Below are 19,295 nucleotides of genomic sequence, written 5' to 3' on the forward strand. Positions count from 1 at the left end.
TTTTGGCCAAGGAGTTATAAGGAGAAATGTCCAGCCAATACCAACCCCTTTATAGCTCCACAACCAAAAGGACTTAAGGTTAGGGTTAGGAATGCCACAAATTTCTCAGTGATTGAGTTCAGCAATTAAACTCACCTTGTTCCACTCTCACAATCAGACTGTGAGCTGACCAGGGATATGTTTGGATTGCATCAAGCAACCCAAACTGCAGTCTGTTGGTCAGAAATCCACTCACAGCTGATTCAGGCCAGCTGGAAGTTGGATTTTGATCTACCCCCTCAGCAAAACAACTACACAGTGAAATAGCAAAAAGAAAAGATAAACAGCTTGTGTTTTCCCCCCTCCCTTCTAAGCTAAGCAGAAGCAATGCCTTTAATGTCTGCATTGCAAAAGGAAGGGGAGGAACAGCTCATTTCTCTCCTTCTCCCTGCAGCCCAAAAAGTATAGCTTAAAGAGGGAAGAAAATAAGAGCAATCACCTGGACTTTTAATCAATCCTCTGCACAAATTTGCAGCATCTAGGATGAGATATTAAAAGGCTCATCTTCCCCATGCCAAAAAACTTTGCTAGATACAGAATAAAATTCTCTCTGCAGGAGCGCAGAAGCTGACTTTCATCATCAGCTGACTTTGTTCCCTCATTGGATGGAGTTATAGCATCTGATAGCAGCAAGTAGCCTGTTCCTGCAAACACTCGCAAACAAGCTGTGAGCAGCCAAACTGGCCATTGATTAACTGGCTGCCGGATCACCACTGGTGAAAAGGAAGTGGGCTGAACTGGCATGTGTTCAAGCATCCTTACCAGAGACTTAAAAAGTGAAATAAATTTGGAATTAGTACACAGTATCATGCCACAACTGTATTCTAGAATGATTAAAGGGTTCAATCAATCAATCAATTTTATTTATATCCCGCCCTCCCCACCGAAGCAGGCTCGGGGCGGCTAACAACACAGTCAATACATTAGTTTCACAAAGTATTTAAGCAAACAATTAACACATTAAAATTCTGCTAAAACTCTAAAATCAATAAATTTAATAAAATTAACATTTTGGTGCTATTGTACAGATGGCGAATTTCATTAGCAGTTTCCCCCTTAGTCAGTGAAGGCCAATCGAAAGAGGGTAGTCTTGCAGGCCCTGCGGAACTGTTCGAATTCCTACAGGGCTCGCGTATCCTCTGGAAGCTGGTTCCATAGGCGTGGAGCCATAGCAGAGAAAGCCCGATCACGGGTGCTCTGCAGCTTTCCTCTCTCGGCCTGGGGATAGTTAGCAAGTTCTTCCCAGCTGATCTCAGTGCTCTCTGGGGTTCATATGGGGAGAGACAGTCCCTAAGGTAGGCAGGTCCTCGACCATATAGGGCTTTAAAGGTAATAACCAGCACTTTGTAACGAATCCGGTATATGACCGGCAGCCAGTGCAATTCACGCAGCCCCGGCTGTATGTGCTCCCACTTTGGGAGCCCCAACAGCAGTCTAGCAGCCGCGTTCTGCACCAGCTGCAGCCTCCGGGTTCGGCACAAAGGCAGCCCCATGTAGAAGGCATTACAGTAATCCAATCTCGAGGTGAATCACTGTTGCCAGATCCCAACGCTCTAGGAAGGGGGCCAACTGCCTTGCCCACCTCAGATGAAAAAAGGCTGACTTGGCAGTGGCTGCTATCTGAGCCTCCATTGATAGTGAAGGCTCCAGTAAAACTCCCAGGCTCCTGACCCGGCACGCCGCTTTCAGTGGCGCCCCGTCGAAGACCGGGAGAGGTATTTCCCCTCCCAGAGTGCCCCGACCCAGGCAAAGGACTTCTGTCTTCGCTGGATTCAATTTCAGCCCACTCAGTCTTAACCAGGTTGCCACGGCCTGCAGAGCCAGATCTAAATTCTTTGGGACGCAGTCAGGTCGGCCGTCCATTAGCAGATAGAGCTGGGTGTCATCCGCATATTGGTGGCACCCAAGCCCATACCTCCTGGCAATCTGGACAAGGGGGCGCATATAGATATTAAATAGCATCGGTGAGAGAACTGCTCCCTGGGGCACCCCGCAATTTAGTGAGTGCCTCTGCGACAGCTCGCCCCCGATTGCCACGCTTTGTCCCCGATCCTCGAGGAAGGAGGAGAGCCATTGTAAGGCTGACCCCTTAACCCCGACATCGGCGAGGTGGCGGGTCAGTAACCGATGGTCGACCGTGTCGAACGCAGCCGACAGGTCTAACAGCATCAGCACCGCCACACCGTCCCGATCCAGATGCCGCTGGAGGTCATTTGTCAGGGCGACCAGCACCGTCTCCGTCCCATGGCCCGGACGAAAGCCAGACTGGCAAGGGTCTAGGACGGGACCGTCATCCAGAAAACCCTGCAACTGCAGCGCCACTGCCCTCTATAATTTTACCTAAAAACGGTAAATTAGAGACAGGTCGGTAATTTGCCAATTCAGCCGGGTCTGCTGTACTTTTTTTCAGGAGGGGCGGACCAGAGCCTCTTTTAAGGGCGTTGGAAAGCGCCCCTCCAGGAGGGATCTATTTATGATGTCCCGTAAAGGACATCTGAGCTCCCTCAGGTAAGATTTAATTAGCCAGGAGGGGCATGGGTCCAAATCACAAGTTATTGGGCACGCAGAGGAGAGAATTCCGTCAACTTCCTCCAGGCTGAGTGGGTCGAAATGATCCAGAACTAAACCAGAAGACAGGCACAGAGCCTCCAGTTCATGTACTGTATCCAATGTGATGGGCAAGTCCTGGCGGAGTGACGTGATTTTGTCTGCAAAGAATTTTGCAAAAGCCTCGCAGCCTATTTCTAATTCTCTAACGTTTGGTCTGACCTGGGGCAGTGTAGTTAAATGTCCAATTATTTAAACAATTGCGCCGGGCGCGAATTTGCAGACGCAATCCTGGCCGCAAAGTAATCTTTCTTCGTGGCCTTGACTGCCATCTCATAAGACCTCATAAACGTTCTATAGGATGTTCTCGCTGCTTCGTCACAAGTGCACCGCCACTGCCTCTCTAGTCGTCGGAGTCCTTGTTTCAGCCGGCGTAACTCCAAAGTATACCATGGAGCCAGCCTCAAACGAGGGCGCAGAGGACGTCGAGGTGCGATCTCATTGATTGCCCCGGATAGCCGATCTTGCCAGGCATCAACCAGGGCATCAAGGGAATCGCCAGGGGGCCAAGGATCCCGAAGAGCCATTTGGAACCGTTCCGGGTCCATCAGGCTCCGCGGGCAAGCCAAAATAGGCCCTCCACCTTACAGGGTTGGGGTAGCGTCTCCATACGGGCCTTGAGGGCTAAGTGATCCGACCATGGCACCGCCTCCGTTGCAATATCGTTCACTTGAATCCCAGACGCAAAGATCAGATCTAATGTGTGTCCCGCCTGATGCGTAGGAGTCGTAACAAGTTGAGAGAGTCCCAGTGTTGCCATGGTAGACACTAGGTCCATTGCCCGACTGGAGGCCGCATCATCGGCATGGACATTGAAGTCGCCCAGGACCACAAGCCCTGGGTACTCCAACGCCCAACCCGACACCGCCTCCACCAGGGATGGTAAGGTGCTGGCCGGTGCGTTAGGCGGACAGTACACCAGCCAGATCGCCAACCCCTCTCCAACATTCCACGCAAGGCCGACACACTCGATTCCATCGATCGTTGGGGCTGGGAGAGCCCAGAAGGAGTAACCCTCCCGTATGAATAACGCCACCCCTCCCCCCGCCCGCTAATCCGCGATTGGTGGAAGACCGAGTGACCCGGGGGGATCATCTGGGAGAGAGCCACCGTCTCCCCCTCTTGCACCCAGGTCTCGGTCACGCAAGCCAGGTCTACATCCTGCCGAAGCAGGAAATCTCTAAGGATCTCGGTCTTATTATTTACAGACCTGGCGATGCATAACACCAATGACGGACGCGGGCAATTTTTCTTGGTCCCGCTACCTGTCACCGTTGGGATGGGAAGTAGACTGGAAGGGGGCCGAGCACTGTTTTGTCTCGGCCTCCTTCCCTTACACCTCCGTCCATTCCCACCGTCATACCTTCCCCTCCCCAGGACCACTGGAATCCCCTGGCCAGGCATCCACACCTATGCTCCGGTAGTTGTAATGGAATGGTCATACTCACCTAACTAAGTTCACAGCGTAGGTCCCTAGCCCACCCTCGCCCTCGGTTCCCAACTGTCTAATTCACTATAATTTAACAATATAATCAACAAATCCCCCCAATCCTCCCTCTAATTGATTAGTCAAATAGCTCTCTCATTAGCACAACAATAAAACTCCTTCCTGTCTAAATTTAAGGTGCTAAAACCTTAAGGGTTGGAACACTTTCCCTACGAAGAAAGGTTAAAACGCTTGGGGCTCTTTAGCTTGGACTGAGGGGGTGACATGATAGAGGTTTACAAGATTATGCATGGGATAGAGAAGGTAGAGAAAGAAGTATCTTTCTCCCTTTCTCACAATACGAGAACTCATGGGCACTCAATGAAATTGCTGAGCAGTCAGGTTAGAATGGATAAAAGGAAGTACTTCTTCACCCAAAGGGTAATTAACACATGGAATTCACTACCACAGGAGGTGGTGGTGGCTGCAAGCATAGCTGGCTTCAAGAGGGGATTGGATAAACATATGGATCAGAGGTCCATCAGTGGCTATTAGCCACAGCATATTGCTGGAACTCTCTGTCTGGGGCAGTGATGATGTGTAGTCTTGGTGCTTGGGAGGGGCAACAGTGTGAGGGCTTCTAGTACCCTGGCCCCACTGATGGACCTCCTGATGGCACCTGGTTTTTTGGGCCACTGTGTGACACAGAATGTTGGACTGGATGGGCCTTTGGCCTGATCTAACAAGGCTTCTCTTATGTTCTTATAGTAATATTGCTATTACCAATTCTTAAAAAAGCCCTCCCATGGGTGCATGGGGAAATGACTACTGCAGGGACAAATACGGAGCCAATGTCTGGGGGATATGAAAAAATCCACATCATCGGTCTGTGGCATCCAAAGACACTTTTTACAGTGATCCTGCCAGAAAGCTCATGTCAAGCAAGTTTGGGAAAAACTGCAGCAAAGCAGAGGGAAAGAACAGAAACAGATTGAATAGAGGACATCTGGGAAAAACAAATGTTGCAGTAGGGAAGCCAAAGTGGAGCTAAACATCCATGTGAAAACAGCCCTGGAGCTGTTGCAAGAATTCCCAGATAGTACAGATGCTGCAATATGGGTCCAACTAAGGATGCCCTGCCCCAACAGTGACTGATCTGAAAGAAAGACTCACAGCATTTGTACCAAAATGATGAAAAGCATCTCTGACCTCTGTCATAAAAACTGGAAATGTTTAGGCACAGTTGTGAATGCATGAAGAACTGAACACCACAAATCTGCGTAACTAGAGAAGGCTGAACACTGTTCTGCAAGTCACAAAGGTTAGTTCTGTCCCAATTCACAGTCAACCCACACCTTATTGCAGCCAGGTATTAGGTACATCTAAAGAGTTCATGAGTTGTAGTGGTTAGAACAGTAATACTCACTCCACAACTCCTGGATAGCTGCATTTGCAATTGCTATCAACCAAAAAATCCCCACTCCTTGCATGAGGCCTGCACCTCAAAGAGGTATATACCTTACTCCTGGGGTCCCCAACCCCGGGCCATGGACTGGTACCGATCCGTGGCCTATTAGCAACTGGGCCACAGAGCAAGGCAGAGGTGCCACACTGCCCCTTTTGCCTACCCAGGACCTGGGTGGACAAAAGAGGCAGCGTGGAGAGGCAGCCTCAGAGCAAGACAGAGCAGCCCCGTCACCCCTTCCACCTGCCCAGGATCTGGGTGGACAATAGAGGCAGTGCAGCCTCACTACAAAGCACCACCTCTTTCATCCGCCAGGGTCCCAGGTGGGCAGAAGGGGCAGTGTGGCAATGACCTTTGCCTACCGCTTATTTAAAGACTCCTGGGGGGGGCAGGGACGGGGTGTGGGGGCAGCAAAAACCCCAGCACCCCCCCACCCCAGTCCATGGAAAAATTGTCTTCCATGAAACTGGTGCCAAAAAGGTTGGGAACCACTGCCTTACCCATTCCTCTGGCAGCAGCTCTTTCAAGATGGGAAGCCAAGCAAGGGCCTTGCTTCATTTCCTGAAACATGAGGCAAACTCCCTATTGCGGAATGATGCTCAGAAAAGCCATGTGTGGCTCACAAGTCACCCAAGTGAGTATCACTGTGTTAGTGTCAGATTAGGATTGCAGACCCAAGTTCAAAATGATGCTATACTACCCTGAGCTCCTTGGAGGGAGGACAGGATAAAAACGTAATAAATAAAATAAAGTTTAGAGGACTGGAACATCCAGGTTATATAAATGTCATCAACACACAGGTTTTTTATTTACAAGCACTACAGTATCTTGCCTTGCCACAAGATACTGTCCCATGCATACATACAGTGTGAATCATTCTCTTACCAGTTCTTTCTCAAGACCAGGGACAAACAAGGAGGCACCATGATGACTGCAACTGTTCTGGCTGGAATTCCAGGTTTTTTCGTCATCGGAGAAATAGTAGCATTTCCCTCTCCATGTGATCCAGTCTTTGGGGCAAGATGGACAGGATGGGCATGCTGGCAACTTCTGTGGCATTAGAGCTGAAACAGAGGAAACAGTATCAGCAGGCTTGGCTCTGATTTAGAAAAACTTCATTTATCTTATGTTAACAGACTGAATACGCATAACTCCGAATAGGAACAAGAAAACCAGTACTGAAGAAAGATAGTCTAATTACTGGATTTAAAAATAAAAAGAGAACAGAGATACAACATTCAGCTGTTACTCTGCAACCAGAATTGCAAACATACTAGCTTGGTGCATGTGTCGAATGCAAAACTCTGGCTTTAATTGTTGGAAGGTGGTGCAGAGGGAGAGATCTGCCCTTATTTTACTGATGCCTTTCCTAACAATGCTGTTCCTAACCAAGAACCCTTTTTTGTTGTTTTAGCATCGTTTGCTAGTCCAAGCTCATACCACTTTAGCTTTCCTAACTTTCTCTCTACAAGCACTGGTTACTTGTTTATATTCAACCCTAGCTATAAGGCCCTCATTCCATTTCCTAAATGAGTCTTTTTTATTTCTCAAGTCTTTAGAGAGCTGTTTATTGGAGCTACCTTGAAAAAAAGGCAGAGAAAAGCAGAAACAGAACACTGAGAACAAAGTATCTCCTAATACTGAAACCAAATCAGCATCTCTCTACAAAAATATGCTATGGTTGCAGGTTGCAGAAGAGACACTTTTGGCCCTTTCAATTAAATTTATATCACACTTTTATTCTTTTTACTTTATTTTTTATTCCTTTATTTATATTCCACTATATTTTTTATTATGTAGGATGGTAATTTAAACAATACAAAAATCTTTCTTTTGACCCCCGCAAAAAATTATTTTCCTACTTTTATTCCCAATGGGAATCCAAAGCTGTTTGGGGATACTGTTTTCCTCACCTCTGTTTTTTACAACCACTCTGTAAAGCAGGTTAAGCGGAGGGAGTATGGCTAGGTCAAAATTGCCCCTTGAGCTTCCATGGCAGACTGCGAATTCCAATCTGGTTTTCTGTGGTCCTGGGTGAAAGTGTAGATGACTGGGGAAGGCAACGGCAAACCACCCCGTAAAAAAGACTGCCGTGAAAATGTTGTGATGCGACGTCACCCCAGAGTCGGAAACAACTGGTGCTTGCACAGGGGACTGACTACCTTTACCTTTTTAGTTTAACATTGTATCATCTATGCCATGCTAGCTGTTTGGGGTCACAAACATCACTAGCCCAAAATGAGCTAGGTACTGTATGGGCCTTTTCACACTTACCGGTAGAAACCGGAAGGGAGTCGGTATTGTGCCTCCTTGCAGTAATCCGAGACAGGGATGGGAGTTTTCAGACACGTTTTTTTCCCCGGTAGGGTTCCGTGATTGAAGCAAGCCATTTCACACTGTTCCGCTTTTATCTCGCTTCCACCAGCGCCAGCCGTTTTCGCCTGCCGGCGCGCGATCTCCGGCTTATTTTTTTTGGGGGGGGGGAACGTTGGGCAAAGATCACTATAGTGCTATAGCGTAATATCACAAAAGCACCACCATAGAGATGGCTAGGCTCCATTGAGATAAGTTACCAAGTTTCAGTGGCGGCGATCTCTGGCATCTTAATGGAACCCAGGCATCCCTATGGTGATGCTGTTGTGATATGTTGCTATAGCACTATAGCAATCTTAGCCCGACGTTCCAAAAAAAAAAGCTGGAGATCGTGTGCCGGCGGGCAAAAAAGGGCGTGAAAACTGCTCCCGGATTAGATACTGGACATTTCACAAAGCGCCCCATACCAATTTCAACCTGGAAGGAGGGGTTGAAAACTGGAAGAAGCTGCTCTTTGTTAGTAACGACTCAGGCATGCCTCACTACCGGGACAGCCGCGGGACTGTGTGAAAAGGTGACAGTATTCCGGTAGCAGCCAGTTGCTGAGTCGGGTTTGTCTGAAATGCCAGCAGAAACCCGTTACTGTTCAGTAACTGACCAGCTTCCATACCGAAATACATAGGCTGTGTGAAAAAGTTCTATATTATTTTCCAAATTAGTATATAGGACTGTATTCTTTAATACCGTATTCAGTTTTAAATCCATATACTGTAATGTTTATATCCACAAGTAATGTGCACTTTTCTTTAGGAACCATCTGTACAACAGATTTTTAAAAGATTTCAGTGATTTAAATTGTTTCTCTCCCTTGATGATTTAATTTAGTTCAGCTTGTAATGCCAATTACCGCCCCCACCTCAGACTCATCTTGGCTGTCAGTCAACACCAGTCTTTCAGCAAAGGGTTTTTGACATAAAACAGAGCAACCCAGTAGCATACAGCCACAGCAGCAGGGTTCCTGAATACTGTGAGTTTAACAGCAACACATACACAGTTTAAAAAAAGCAGCGTAGCACTCATTTGTTGTGAGGGCCGAATCTGACACAAATGAGACCTTGTTGGGCCGGGCCATGTCAGGTTGGGCCAGGCCATGTGTGTACCTATTTAAGATTAGGTAATAGAGATATAAATTTTATAAAGGGCACAGACAAACACAATTAAATATATATATTTTTAAAAGCTTAAAACATTAGCACTCGTTGGTCTTAAAGGTGCTTTCTTTGTATTTCTCTCATGGGATCCAGGGAACTGTGCAAAGGAAGCTGTGGCTCTTTCCTTCCTTCCCCAGGGGACAGAGGAGGGAGGAACCTCAGCCAATAGAAGGAAGAGAGGCTTGGCTCAGTAACTCTGTTGTGTGATTGAGAGAGCCTGGAAAAACAAGCTCTGCCTTCCCCCTCCCCAAGGAAGGAGCCTCAGCTTTACTCTGTAGCTCCTGTGTGACTGAGCAAGCCTTGCAAAGCAAGCTGTTATGCAGAAGAAAGCAGATGATAGCCAGTTGCTCGAGGGCCTGATAGGAGCCCTCTGGAAGCCTGATTTGGCCCCCGGGCTGCATGTTTGACACCTCTAGTTTTAAATGTTTAAGATTTATTAAGAAGGTGCTCAGTTCTAAAAAAATAAAAGTAGTGACTGAAACAACTAAGTAAAGGTAAAGGTAGTCGTTTACCAGTCGTTTCCAGTTCTGGGGTGACGTCGCTTTCACATTTTCATGGCAGACTTTTTACGGGGTGGTTTGCCATTGCCTTCCCCAGTCTTTTACACTCCCCCCCCCCCCAGCAAGCTGGGTACTCATTTTACCAATCTCGGAAGGATGGAAGGCTGAGTCAACCTTGAGCTGGCTACCCAAACCCAGCTTCTGTCAGGATCAAACTCAGGTCATGAGCAGAGAGCTCAGACTGCAGTACTTCAGCTTTACCACTCTGCACCACGGGCTCTTGAAACAACTAAAGACAGCAGTATAATCCTAGCACTCTTTACATCTAGTGCACTTTGGGCAGACTCAAAGGCTCAGTCCAAATTCCTAGCCTCAGCTGACTGACTGACCATCTATACATTTTGTGTGGCTCTCGAAGCCAGCCAGCAGCTTGAAGAATGCATATAAAGTTAAAGTCGCTTTCTTTCCATCTCCACTTCCCTTCCCATCTATTTCCTTCCTTGTGGCTCTCAAACATCTGACATTAATGTCTTGCGGCTCTCAAACTTCTGACATTTATTCTATGTGGCTCTTACATTAAGCAAGTTTGGCCACCCCTGATCTAACTCATCTAATTAGGAAGGGGAGGGGGCCTGTGTACTGAGTTTGTAATTTTCCCAGGCACCGTTCTTTCTCCCAAGGACAACCACTCAGCCAGCTGCATTATGATAATAAAACAAGGACGCCTATTTGTAAAACCTAAAGCAGTACATCAGAGGACTTAAAACTTTCTTTTAATTATATTTAATGACACACCTGCCAAGAAACATATAAATCAGGCCAGATACTTGTATCTCCTTTATCCAATCATTATATGCACCCCTGGCCAATAAATGGTTGAGATGTGACCACACATCTGTGAACACACTTTTGTTCCTTGATTCAAATTCTTAGTGGACTGCACAGGCCCATAGCTACAGGGGGCCCAGGGGGCCCAACCCATCTAATCAACTCCCGCTCAACCCCTAGGGCCTGTTGAGTTCAGGGGGTGATGGAGGAGGCTCAGGGACCAAAGGAAGTGACTGGTTGGCGTTTAGCTGCTCGCCACAGCTGGGCGCAGTTGCTGAGGAAGGGAAGAGCAGTGGGAGGGGAGCCAGCCTGTGGGAAGAGCGTGTGTGAGAGGAGGTGTTTGGGGGTGGACAGCAAGCAAGAATGGAGCCCGCCCCCCCCCCCACTGCCTCCATGTGCAGTTTAAATGCCTTCAAATGGCATTTTCCTGCAGCTCCTCTGGGACGATTTTAATCACTATGTGAAGGAGGGAGGAGGCAGGCTTGAATAAAATTTCCATCTCCCTCCCTGCCCAGGCTCTGCTGCTGCCATTGCTGAGGGGACCAGGAAGTGCAGGGAAGAGAGAGAGAGAGCAGGAGAGGAGGAAACTATCAGGCACCGCACACTTCCTTTCTCAGCCTATCATCCCGGAACACCTTTCCCTGTTTCCCCATTCACTCCCCCGCCTTGGGATGGCCAACTGCCCCACTCTGCCCTGCCTGACTCATGTGGGGCGGGGGCTAACCCAAGGAGCATGCCGTGCAGGGGCATGGGGTTGGGACAGTAGCGGCAAGAGTCCCAGGGGGACGAGAGGGCAGAGGGCCCCCCCACCAAAAATTTTACTTACTGGGCCCCCCTGTCTAAAATTTTCTGCCTACAGCTCTCAAACTGGAAAGAAGCCACAGGGAAGCATTTCTCACCCCATAGTTGGGAACTGAAAACTGGAAGCCACACTGCTGGAGTCAAAGGGAACAGCAATATCACAGTGAACCAAGCTAGAATAAAATCAGACAACTCACCAAGTACTAGAATGGTGAAAGCGATACCGATGATTATCCCTGATCCAAATGTATAAATATATGTGCTTCTTCTAGAAGAAGTCAGTGGTGATACCCATGTAGTTCTCTCTCCTAAAACAACAAGAGGTTAAAGTTTTCAACAATCAAAACTGGGAAAATACGTGGCAATACCTGAGGAGGTATTCCTAGGAAGTATTTAAAAAACAGGTTCAAACTCAAGACACCCAGGGAGACTTCTTTTCGCTAACCTAGACAACCCCCCCCCCCCCCATTATTAGTCTCTAAAAGATCTTTGCTCCAAAAAGTTAACAGCATAAGAGGGGGAAATGAGCTTGCAGTTAGCAATACCATCATGTAAGGGTTAAACCTGCTATTCCACTCCCTGTGTGGTCCCACACAGGTATAATTTTGGAATGAAAGCAGATGGTATACTCATGTTCTCTAGTTCATTGCTTACTTAACTCCATTTATTCCTACTCTTTGCTTCCTTTTAACCAATTTTTAATCCATAAAAAGGACTGCCTTTTAGTCTTTGGTGAGGTACCTTGTCAAAGGCCTTTTGAAAAGCCAGGTATATAATGTTTACTGGATCACCTGGGATTGCCAGGTCCCCTCGCTCATCTGGCAAGGGGGTTGGGGGGCAAACTCTGTGGTTAAAATTGGGCTTAAACCTTAATGTTTTCCCCAAAACTACTAGAGTATCCCCCACGTGATGTCACTGTATTGGAGGAGGGCTTTCCCCTGCCAGCCAGCTGGTCCACAGAGGGGAGGAGACTCTGAAACTGGAGGATCCCCCTCCCTGACCTGGCAGCCCTAGGCTCACACGGTCTGCATACCTGTTCATTTTCTCAAAGAACTCCAAAAAGTTGATGAGGCAAGACTCCCCTTTGTAGGGGGTCATGTAATTGTTTCTCAGCAGGCTTTATTCTTCTCTGTGCCTAAGAATTCTACCTTTGATTACTGTCTCTACTAATTTGCCTGGGACAGGACAGACATTAGGTTACTGGCCAGTAATTTCCTGGTTCCCCACTGTCGTAGGCAGACTTGGGAAGCCACCACTCTGGTATTGGCCTCCTCAGGAGGGCCCAGAGCACCCACCCAACACCTTTCGTTCCTGACCGAATGAGGTGTGAGGACCCAGGCAGAATAATAAGCAATTTTATTTTAATATGTCTATTAATAACTGGTTTTCAAACAATTTGCAGAATAATGAGAACAGTAAGGATGGTGAACAAACAAAACATCCTAATGGGTCTATCTAGACTGTTCCTAGCTGTCTCTTGACAGTTGGCTTTGAGCTGACTCACCCCTTCTAGATGAGGGATCCTTCCATTTACAGCAGTCTCTCCTCAGCTTTGTTCCCTCTGTTCAACCTCCTCTTTTGGGCAAGGCCTTTTATCCCTTCTTTCCAGGCACCATTCCCTACTCTTCTACTGCTGTAAGTTTTCATTCCAAATCCCTGTTAATCAATCACAGGATCCAAAGGGTGGCCTGGGAAATGTTGACCCAGTAGTCTTTCCAATAACAGCTGCCAGGTCTGACTCAGGAAATATTGGGGGAATTTGAGGGTGGAGCCAGGAGCAAGGTTGTTACAAGCATGAATTAAAGAGAGTTCAGGCCATCACATTTAAAGGGACCACTCTCCTTTTAAATGCCTTCCTTCCATTGGAAATAATGGAGGATGAGGCACCTCCTTCTGGGGCTAATAGAATTGGACCCCCTGGTCCAATCTTTTGAAATTTGGGGGGGGGGGGTGTTTTAAGGAGAGGCACAAGATGCTATGCTGAAAATTTGGTGCTTCTGACTCGATAGCCCCCAGAGCCCCATAGATCAATTCTCCATTATACCCTACGGAGATTAGTCTCCATAGGGAATAATGGAGCATGCAGTGGACATTTCCCTCCCTCCTCCACTTTCTGATAATCCTGAAGTGGGGGGAGGGCCCCCAACTGGGGATTGGCAACCCTAACTCAAATACAGGCTTTCCCAGAGTCACAAGGGCCTTGTTCACACAGTGTGTTGAGTCCATGTTAAACTGACCCGGTTCTGTTCCAAATATCTTTGTTCCGGATATTATCGATCAGACTGCCATACTGCAATTCAAATCACTCAGCAATGAAACCGTCTTCTGCTGCCCACACAACGGCACCATGCAGTTCTTTTTTTCCCCTCTATTATTATGCGCACGCTCACAGGTTAAAACATTATGTGGTTATGCAGTTATGCACATATCGCTAAGTAGTCCAGAAGTTGGTTAATATTGCAGCAGAACTATCCAGGCGGAGAAAACTACGAGGTGAAACCGGAGAACTCAAAAAACACTGCAAAGGAGCAGGTAACAAAATAATCCGGTTCCAAGAAGGATTGGGGGCGCTACCATGAATTAATACCCGGAGGCAGATGTCGCTTTCTGATCAGCCACTTTAAATCCGGAAGGAAACAGCAGCGACATCTGATTATACTGTGTGTCTGAATAGGTCCAAGGACTCAATAGCAGGTCCAGTCTCATAACACCCCAAAACACCTTTTAAAAATTGGTATAACATTGGCTAGTCTCCAATTTTCTGGTACAAAGGTTGCCACTTGCCAACCTTCAGGTAGTGGTTGGAGATCTCCCACTATTACAAGTGATCTTTGGGCGGCACAAATAAGATCCCCTGGAGAACATGGTTGCTTCGGAAGGTGGGCTCTATATTATACCCCATTGAAGTAGGGTTCCCTGGTTTGTGTTGGAAAATAGGAGACTTTGGGGGTGGATCCAGGAGAGGGCACGGCTCGGGGAGGGGCCTCAGCATAGTAAAATGAGATAGAATTTACCCTTCAAAGCAGCCATTTTCTCCAGGGGAGCTGATCTCTACCAGCTGAAGATCAGTGGTAAAAGCTGGAGATCTCCAGGCCCCACCTGGAGGCTGGCAACCCTACAAAGCCCTTCCCCTCCCCAAATCCTGCCCTCTTCGGGCTCCACCACCAAAATCTCCAGGTATTTCCCAACATGGAGCTGGCAACCCTAGTACAGCTGAATTTAGTGATAAGTTACATATATGGGTTAGTAGGCCAACTATCCTTTCTGGGACAAAATCCATCAGTGAATCCACCCTTGCTTGGAAACATACAGCACTCAGCTAGACCCAAAGCTTTATGGGAGGAAGAACCTGATAGAGAGCCATAGGCTAAGATAAACTACCATACAGACATGGCTGCCAGAGAGGAATTGCTTGGAACTGTGGTGGAATTTTCAGGTAGGGAGTCTGAAGAACTTATTCAAACTGAAGTGACAAGAGACGAAGTTCTAGACCTAGTGGGTAAACTAAAAAAACCCCCTTCAAGATGGGCCATTCCTGCCTTGATTAAACCCTTGACCAGGGGTAGGGAACAGTGGCTCTCCAGATGTTTTTTGCCTACAACTCCCATCAGCCCCAGCCAGCAGAGTCAATGACTGGGGCTGATGGGAATTGTAGGAAAAAACATCTGGAGAGCCCTACCCCTGCTCTTGACCATTTGCCACAGTGTTTTGGTGCATGGAAAGAATAGGTTGATGCGGGCTAACTAGACAGAGATAGGTCAAAGTGGGCTAACTATATAGATTCAGAGATCCATAGGCTAAATTAAGCTACTATACAGACATGGCTGCCAGCCAGGAATGGTCCAGTCTCATTTGGAATTCCACCACAGTTACCTGCCTCAAATCCTACATATCTTATTTCAAATGTACCAAAGAAAGAAGAATTCAACTGACCTCCCTCCATTTTTTTTCATCACTGCGTCCTACGATTTAATACAACTGAAACAGTCTTCTTAATCCTAACTATAAAACTTTCAACCCTGCATGAAACTCTATCCCAGCAGAAAGATTGTTCTTTCAGGATGGAGAAAGTCAACAGTCTAAGACAGCTTAGAGTGATTTGACAGATACTTCAATTTCCTTTGGTGGATAGATATATGTCTTGTCCCACTACCACCACTGGTTATGGAGGCTTTGTGGATTTTCAAAACAATACCGACCACGTTTACCAGAGATGAAAATGAGATGAGGGGACACATCATAAGCAATGATTTCTCTTTCAACAGTGCCTTAAACTCTCTGAAAGAACTGTCATCTTTCCTAGCTCTCCTAGGTAGAAAAATTTACTTACCAGGTACCATTCTCTCACTTGAGAGTTCTTTAGATCCCACTTGATGTGAGTTTAAACCATTGTTCTTTGTTCTATTATCACGAGTTTCATTGACAGTAGAAGGGGCTGTCATTTTTGGCTCATCAGGATGATTTTTCCTCTCCAAATTGTCATCCATAAGTCCAGTTTGCTCTGAGACATTTTCATTTGATTCATGTTCAGGATTTTCTTTGGTAGTAGCAGACGCCAGCATTTTTAGCTCACTGTCATTAGGGCTTTCAGTTGACTCTTGTCTCGTGCAATTTGACTTCCACCTCTGGGAAGAATGTAGATACAGTAAAACTCTGTGTACAAAATATCTGAGTCAGTTGCTGAGTCCTACATAAAAACCTATCTTAAATGTACTGTATTTACTACCACTAACAGGAGGATTAAGCATGAGAAATCAAGGTTTTATTCACACAGACTAAATTGCCCAATAACCTTTAGTCCAATATGGCCATCTGGAGAAGTGTGTTAAGTCAGTCAGGAATGCTGGTAATGGCAGTTAAACTTGGCAGTCTGAAAGTGAACCTATAATGACAGAAAATTTTCGACTTAAGCATACAGTTTTTCCAGTTATAAAGCAAACTATGACTAGAGCTCAAAAGCGTAAAGGTGCCACAAGGAAACAACTCAGATCGTCAGCAAACTTTCACTACTAACATTTTTTGTTTACAAGGATGTGCACTGATCAAAACAGCTGAAAACCCTCCTTATTCAAGTCAGTTGCCTCCTACTGGGATCTAGGGAAGGGAAGGTAATTAAGAGGAAACCAGAGCTGTACAGAGGGATTGGAAGGAGGAAGGGAGGTTCAACCAAGTCAGGTATGTGTCTGTGTAGTGCCACAGCTGAAATATTCCCTTTCACGTTCTTTAAAGGATGCTAAGGACACAGGTGTGGTAGTCTCTATTTATGAGAACACAACTGGGTGACCACCACCTTGCAAGAGTGCAATGCAAGGCTACACTACAGGAACATACTGCTAATATTAAATTTAAAACAGCAATACATTTTCGTCTACGTGGGAGAAAACCCACAACTATGATAGGGGTTTACAAAGGCAGGGATAGGGTAGATAAAATGGAGAGAGCTTTTTCCTTCCCTTTCTCATAATACCTGAACTTGGGGGGCACCCACTGAAATTGTTGGGTAGTGTATTCAGAACAAACAAAAGAAAATACTTTACCCAGTGATTAATTAAACTGTGAAACTCACTGTCAGGAGAGATGCCAGAGCACAGACTTCATGAAACATTTGTGGAGGCTACTTGCCATGGTGACTAAAAGGGAGCCTCCATATCCAGAAACAGCAAAGCTTGAATACCAGTGGTGGGAGGCAGCTGCTATGAGGCCCATTCTCTGTGCCCTGCTTGTTTGGCTCTCCAGCGCAACTGACTAGCTACCATGTCAAACAGTATGCAGGACTAGAGCTATTCTTAGGTTCTTATGTTCCGCTCTCTCATAGGACTTCACTCTGCTCGATCCAGGGCTGCCCAGAGCCACCTTAGGTCCCTGGATAAAGATTCCATCTGGGCCCCTCCATATGACCCTGATCCAAACCAAACATCATAACAGAAATCACTTGGCTGGTAACAATAAAAAGATCCATATATCCATCTGTCTGCCCATTTGTGGCAGGTGTAACTCTGAAAATAAAACAAGGAATCTCAAAATTGGCCACTAGGTTCAAGATGATCATGGAAATTCTGGAGCCAAAAATGAAAAGAACTGGAATGTCCTGGCCCACTTGTTATCACTAAGGCAGATTGACATTTTATTATCATGCATGTCAAGGGTGGAGGGAGGGAAGCATTCTTCCACTAAAATAGTTAACTATTAACTCCCCCCTTCCATTCATAATATTAACAAAGGTTTGCTGCTGTACTATTAAATATGTTCTAAGTTGCCAACCAGGATGGATGAGGAGTTCTTTAAGGGGGAAGGGGAGGGTAGAGAAAAATTAAAAGTGGGGTAAGCCAGTGGCAGATAGTGAAAGGAAGGTAGCAAAACAAAGGTGGATAAAATTGTGGAAAAGGGTTAGAGAAATGTAGGAATACACAATGAAAGGTTTTTTAAATTTTGTTACTACAAACTAACAAGACCGCCCTTTTGCAAAATCTGGCTGTGCAGAAGCTGGGTGGAACACAAGGAAACCACAGGCCTTGTTAGGAGGCTGCATCATGGCAAGCCCTATAGTTTTGTCCCGTCTGGTCTTGCCTTGCTCCAGTGCTTTCCTGTCTGGTGGCGCCAAGTTTTCAGCGAAAGCTTTCCCTCAGCCTTCTAGTAAACTTTGCTAAAAGGCCCATGCAGCATATCGGAGCGCTTTTTCACTGTGCTCTGCCTTCACTGTTTCACTAATAGCTGCAGTACTCCAAACTGCACCAGGGTTACTGCAGTACTCCAAACTGCACCATCGCGCGTAGCTGCCTGCGTGGAAAGAACGGTTCTTTGCGTTTGCCCAGGAACAGGTCTTGGTTCGGGTTACTGTTTTTTTTAAATCCCTGGTTTTTTAAAAAAAGAAAAAAAATCTCAAATTTTCGCGCAACCCTGATTTTGCCTTTTCGCGTAGCAAGTGCTCAAAAACAAAGGCCTTAAATCATCCGTTTCAAAGGGAAAAAATGGAAGAAATTTACTCACGCTCGCGGTCAATGCCTTCGTTTCCCGCGATCTAGCGCCGAACTGATGCTTTGTGGGTCTTAAAGGTGCTACTCCACTGCCAACTTTCCTATACAAAGAGCTGAAGATGATTTACTCCAGAAGCAAAACTACTTTGAAGATCAGTGACGGAGAAGAGCGGGACTGTGGCTACTTCCAAACCTCCATGGGACGAGGACAGAACGGAAGCGGAAGTGGGTGAAGGCGATTGAAACCCGTTGCCTTTTCCCGCAGGAGCTGCCTGCTGTGTAGGGCGGGGTGAAATTGATGTTAATCGTTGACACCGCTGGGCACGTACCCGCTTACCGGAGCTTCTCCGCCTTCTTCCCCAGCTGAACAGAGCAGGAGTCAAGTTTCACCTTTAAGACCAACAAAGTTTTATTCAGAATGTAAGCTTTTATGTGCTAGAAACAGGCTTCATCAGACAATAGGATGGAATGGCAAGCAGTCCTAAATATAGAGAAAGTGGGCAGTGAATTAGTATGCAAAATCATGGAAATGTTTTTTTAGCAGATTAAAAGAATCACAAGTTGAAGTTTGGTGATTTTGTTGATTGGGCTGCAACAAGAAGGCAATGTAAGTCAGAATAGCAGATTGATGTCCATGTCACCAGGTGTGAAGTGCAATAAATAAGGGCCTGTTGCAAAGAGGAAAAATGAGCCAAAATGAGGAAACCAGTCTCTCAGAGGCCCAATCCAAACATGTAACACACACATAAACATCATTCTAGTTTGCCATTAGAAAAAAAGAATGCATTAAAATATTTTGGAAGATGGGTTAGTATATGTAATGAGATAAACTGCCCTGCAGTTTGGGGGCTCTCCCTCAAACTCCCTTCTGGTTAGAGCCACTTTTCCCATGGCAATTATAGTGGAGGAAGCAGCTAATTGGGCTTTCCCCAGCATTGGTAGCAATGGGCCTTTTGGGGAACCCACAGACAGGGAGGGACCCCCTGGTGCAATCTTTTTGGGACTTGGGGGTTTTGTAGGGGAGAGTTCCCTGACGTTTTGGGGGCTCTCCCTCAAACCCCCTGCCCCCCAGCAGCCTCTGATTATGCCCTATGTTGCCATTGAGTTCAATGGCCCATAGGATATAATGGT

General features: G+C 46.5%; 1 protein-coding gene across 1 annotated transcript; it reads right to left on the reverse strand.

Annotated features, from left to right (window-relative positions):
• Positions 1-6,317: 6,317 nt before the first annotated feature.
• LOC132572298 (early activation antigen CD69-like) lies at positions 6,318-18,204 on the reverse strand. Its single transcript, XM_060239197.1, has 4 exons — positions 18,178-18,204; positions 15,521-15,815; positions 11,388-11,498; positions 6,318-6,601 (listed from the first exon to the last, which is right to left on the reverse strand). The coding sequence occupies exons 2-4, from the start codon at positions 15,750-15,752 to the stop codon at positions 6,411-6,413; spliced, it is 534 nt and encodes a 177-aa protein (XP_060095180.1). The 5' UTR covers positions 15,753-15,815; positions 18,178-18,204; the 3' UTR covers positions 6,318-6,410.
• Positions 18,205-19,295: the final 1,091 nt, after the last annotated feature.

Source organism: Heteronotia binoei, chromosome 5 (genome assembly GCF_032191835.1).
Source record: "Heteronotia binoei isolate CCM8104 ecotype False Entrance Well chromosome 5, APGP_CSIRO_Hbin_v1, whole genome shotgun sequence".
Taxonomy (NCBI): Eukaryota; Metazoa; Chordata; class Lepidosauria; order Squamata; family Gekkonidae; genus Heteronotia; species Heteronotia binoei.

Coding starts and splice junctions, on each gene's coding strand:
- LOC132572298 (XM_060239197.1), bottom strand. CDS start 15,752: ATGCTGGCGTCTGCTACTACCAAAGAAAATCCTGAACATGAATCAAAT. Junction 11,499..15,520: donor AAGTGAGAGAATGGTACCTG/GTAAGTAAATTT, acceptor TTGTTGTTTTAG/GAGAGAGAACTACATGGGTA. Junction 6,602..11,387: donor TTTCACCATTCTAGTACTTG/GTGAGTTGTCTG, acceptor CCTCTGTTTCAG/CTCTAATGCCACAGAAGTTG.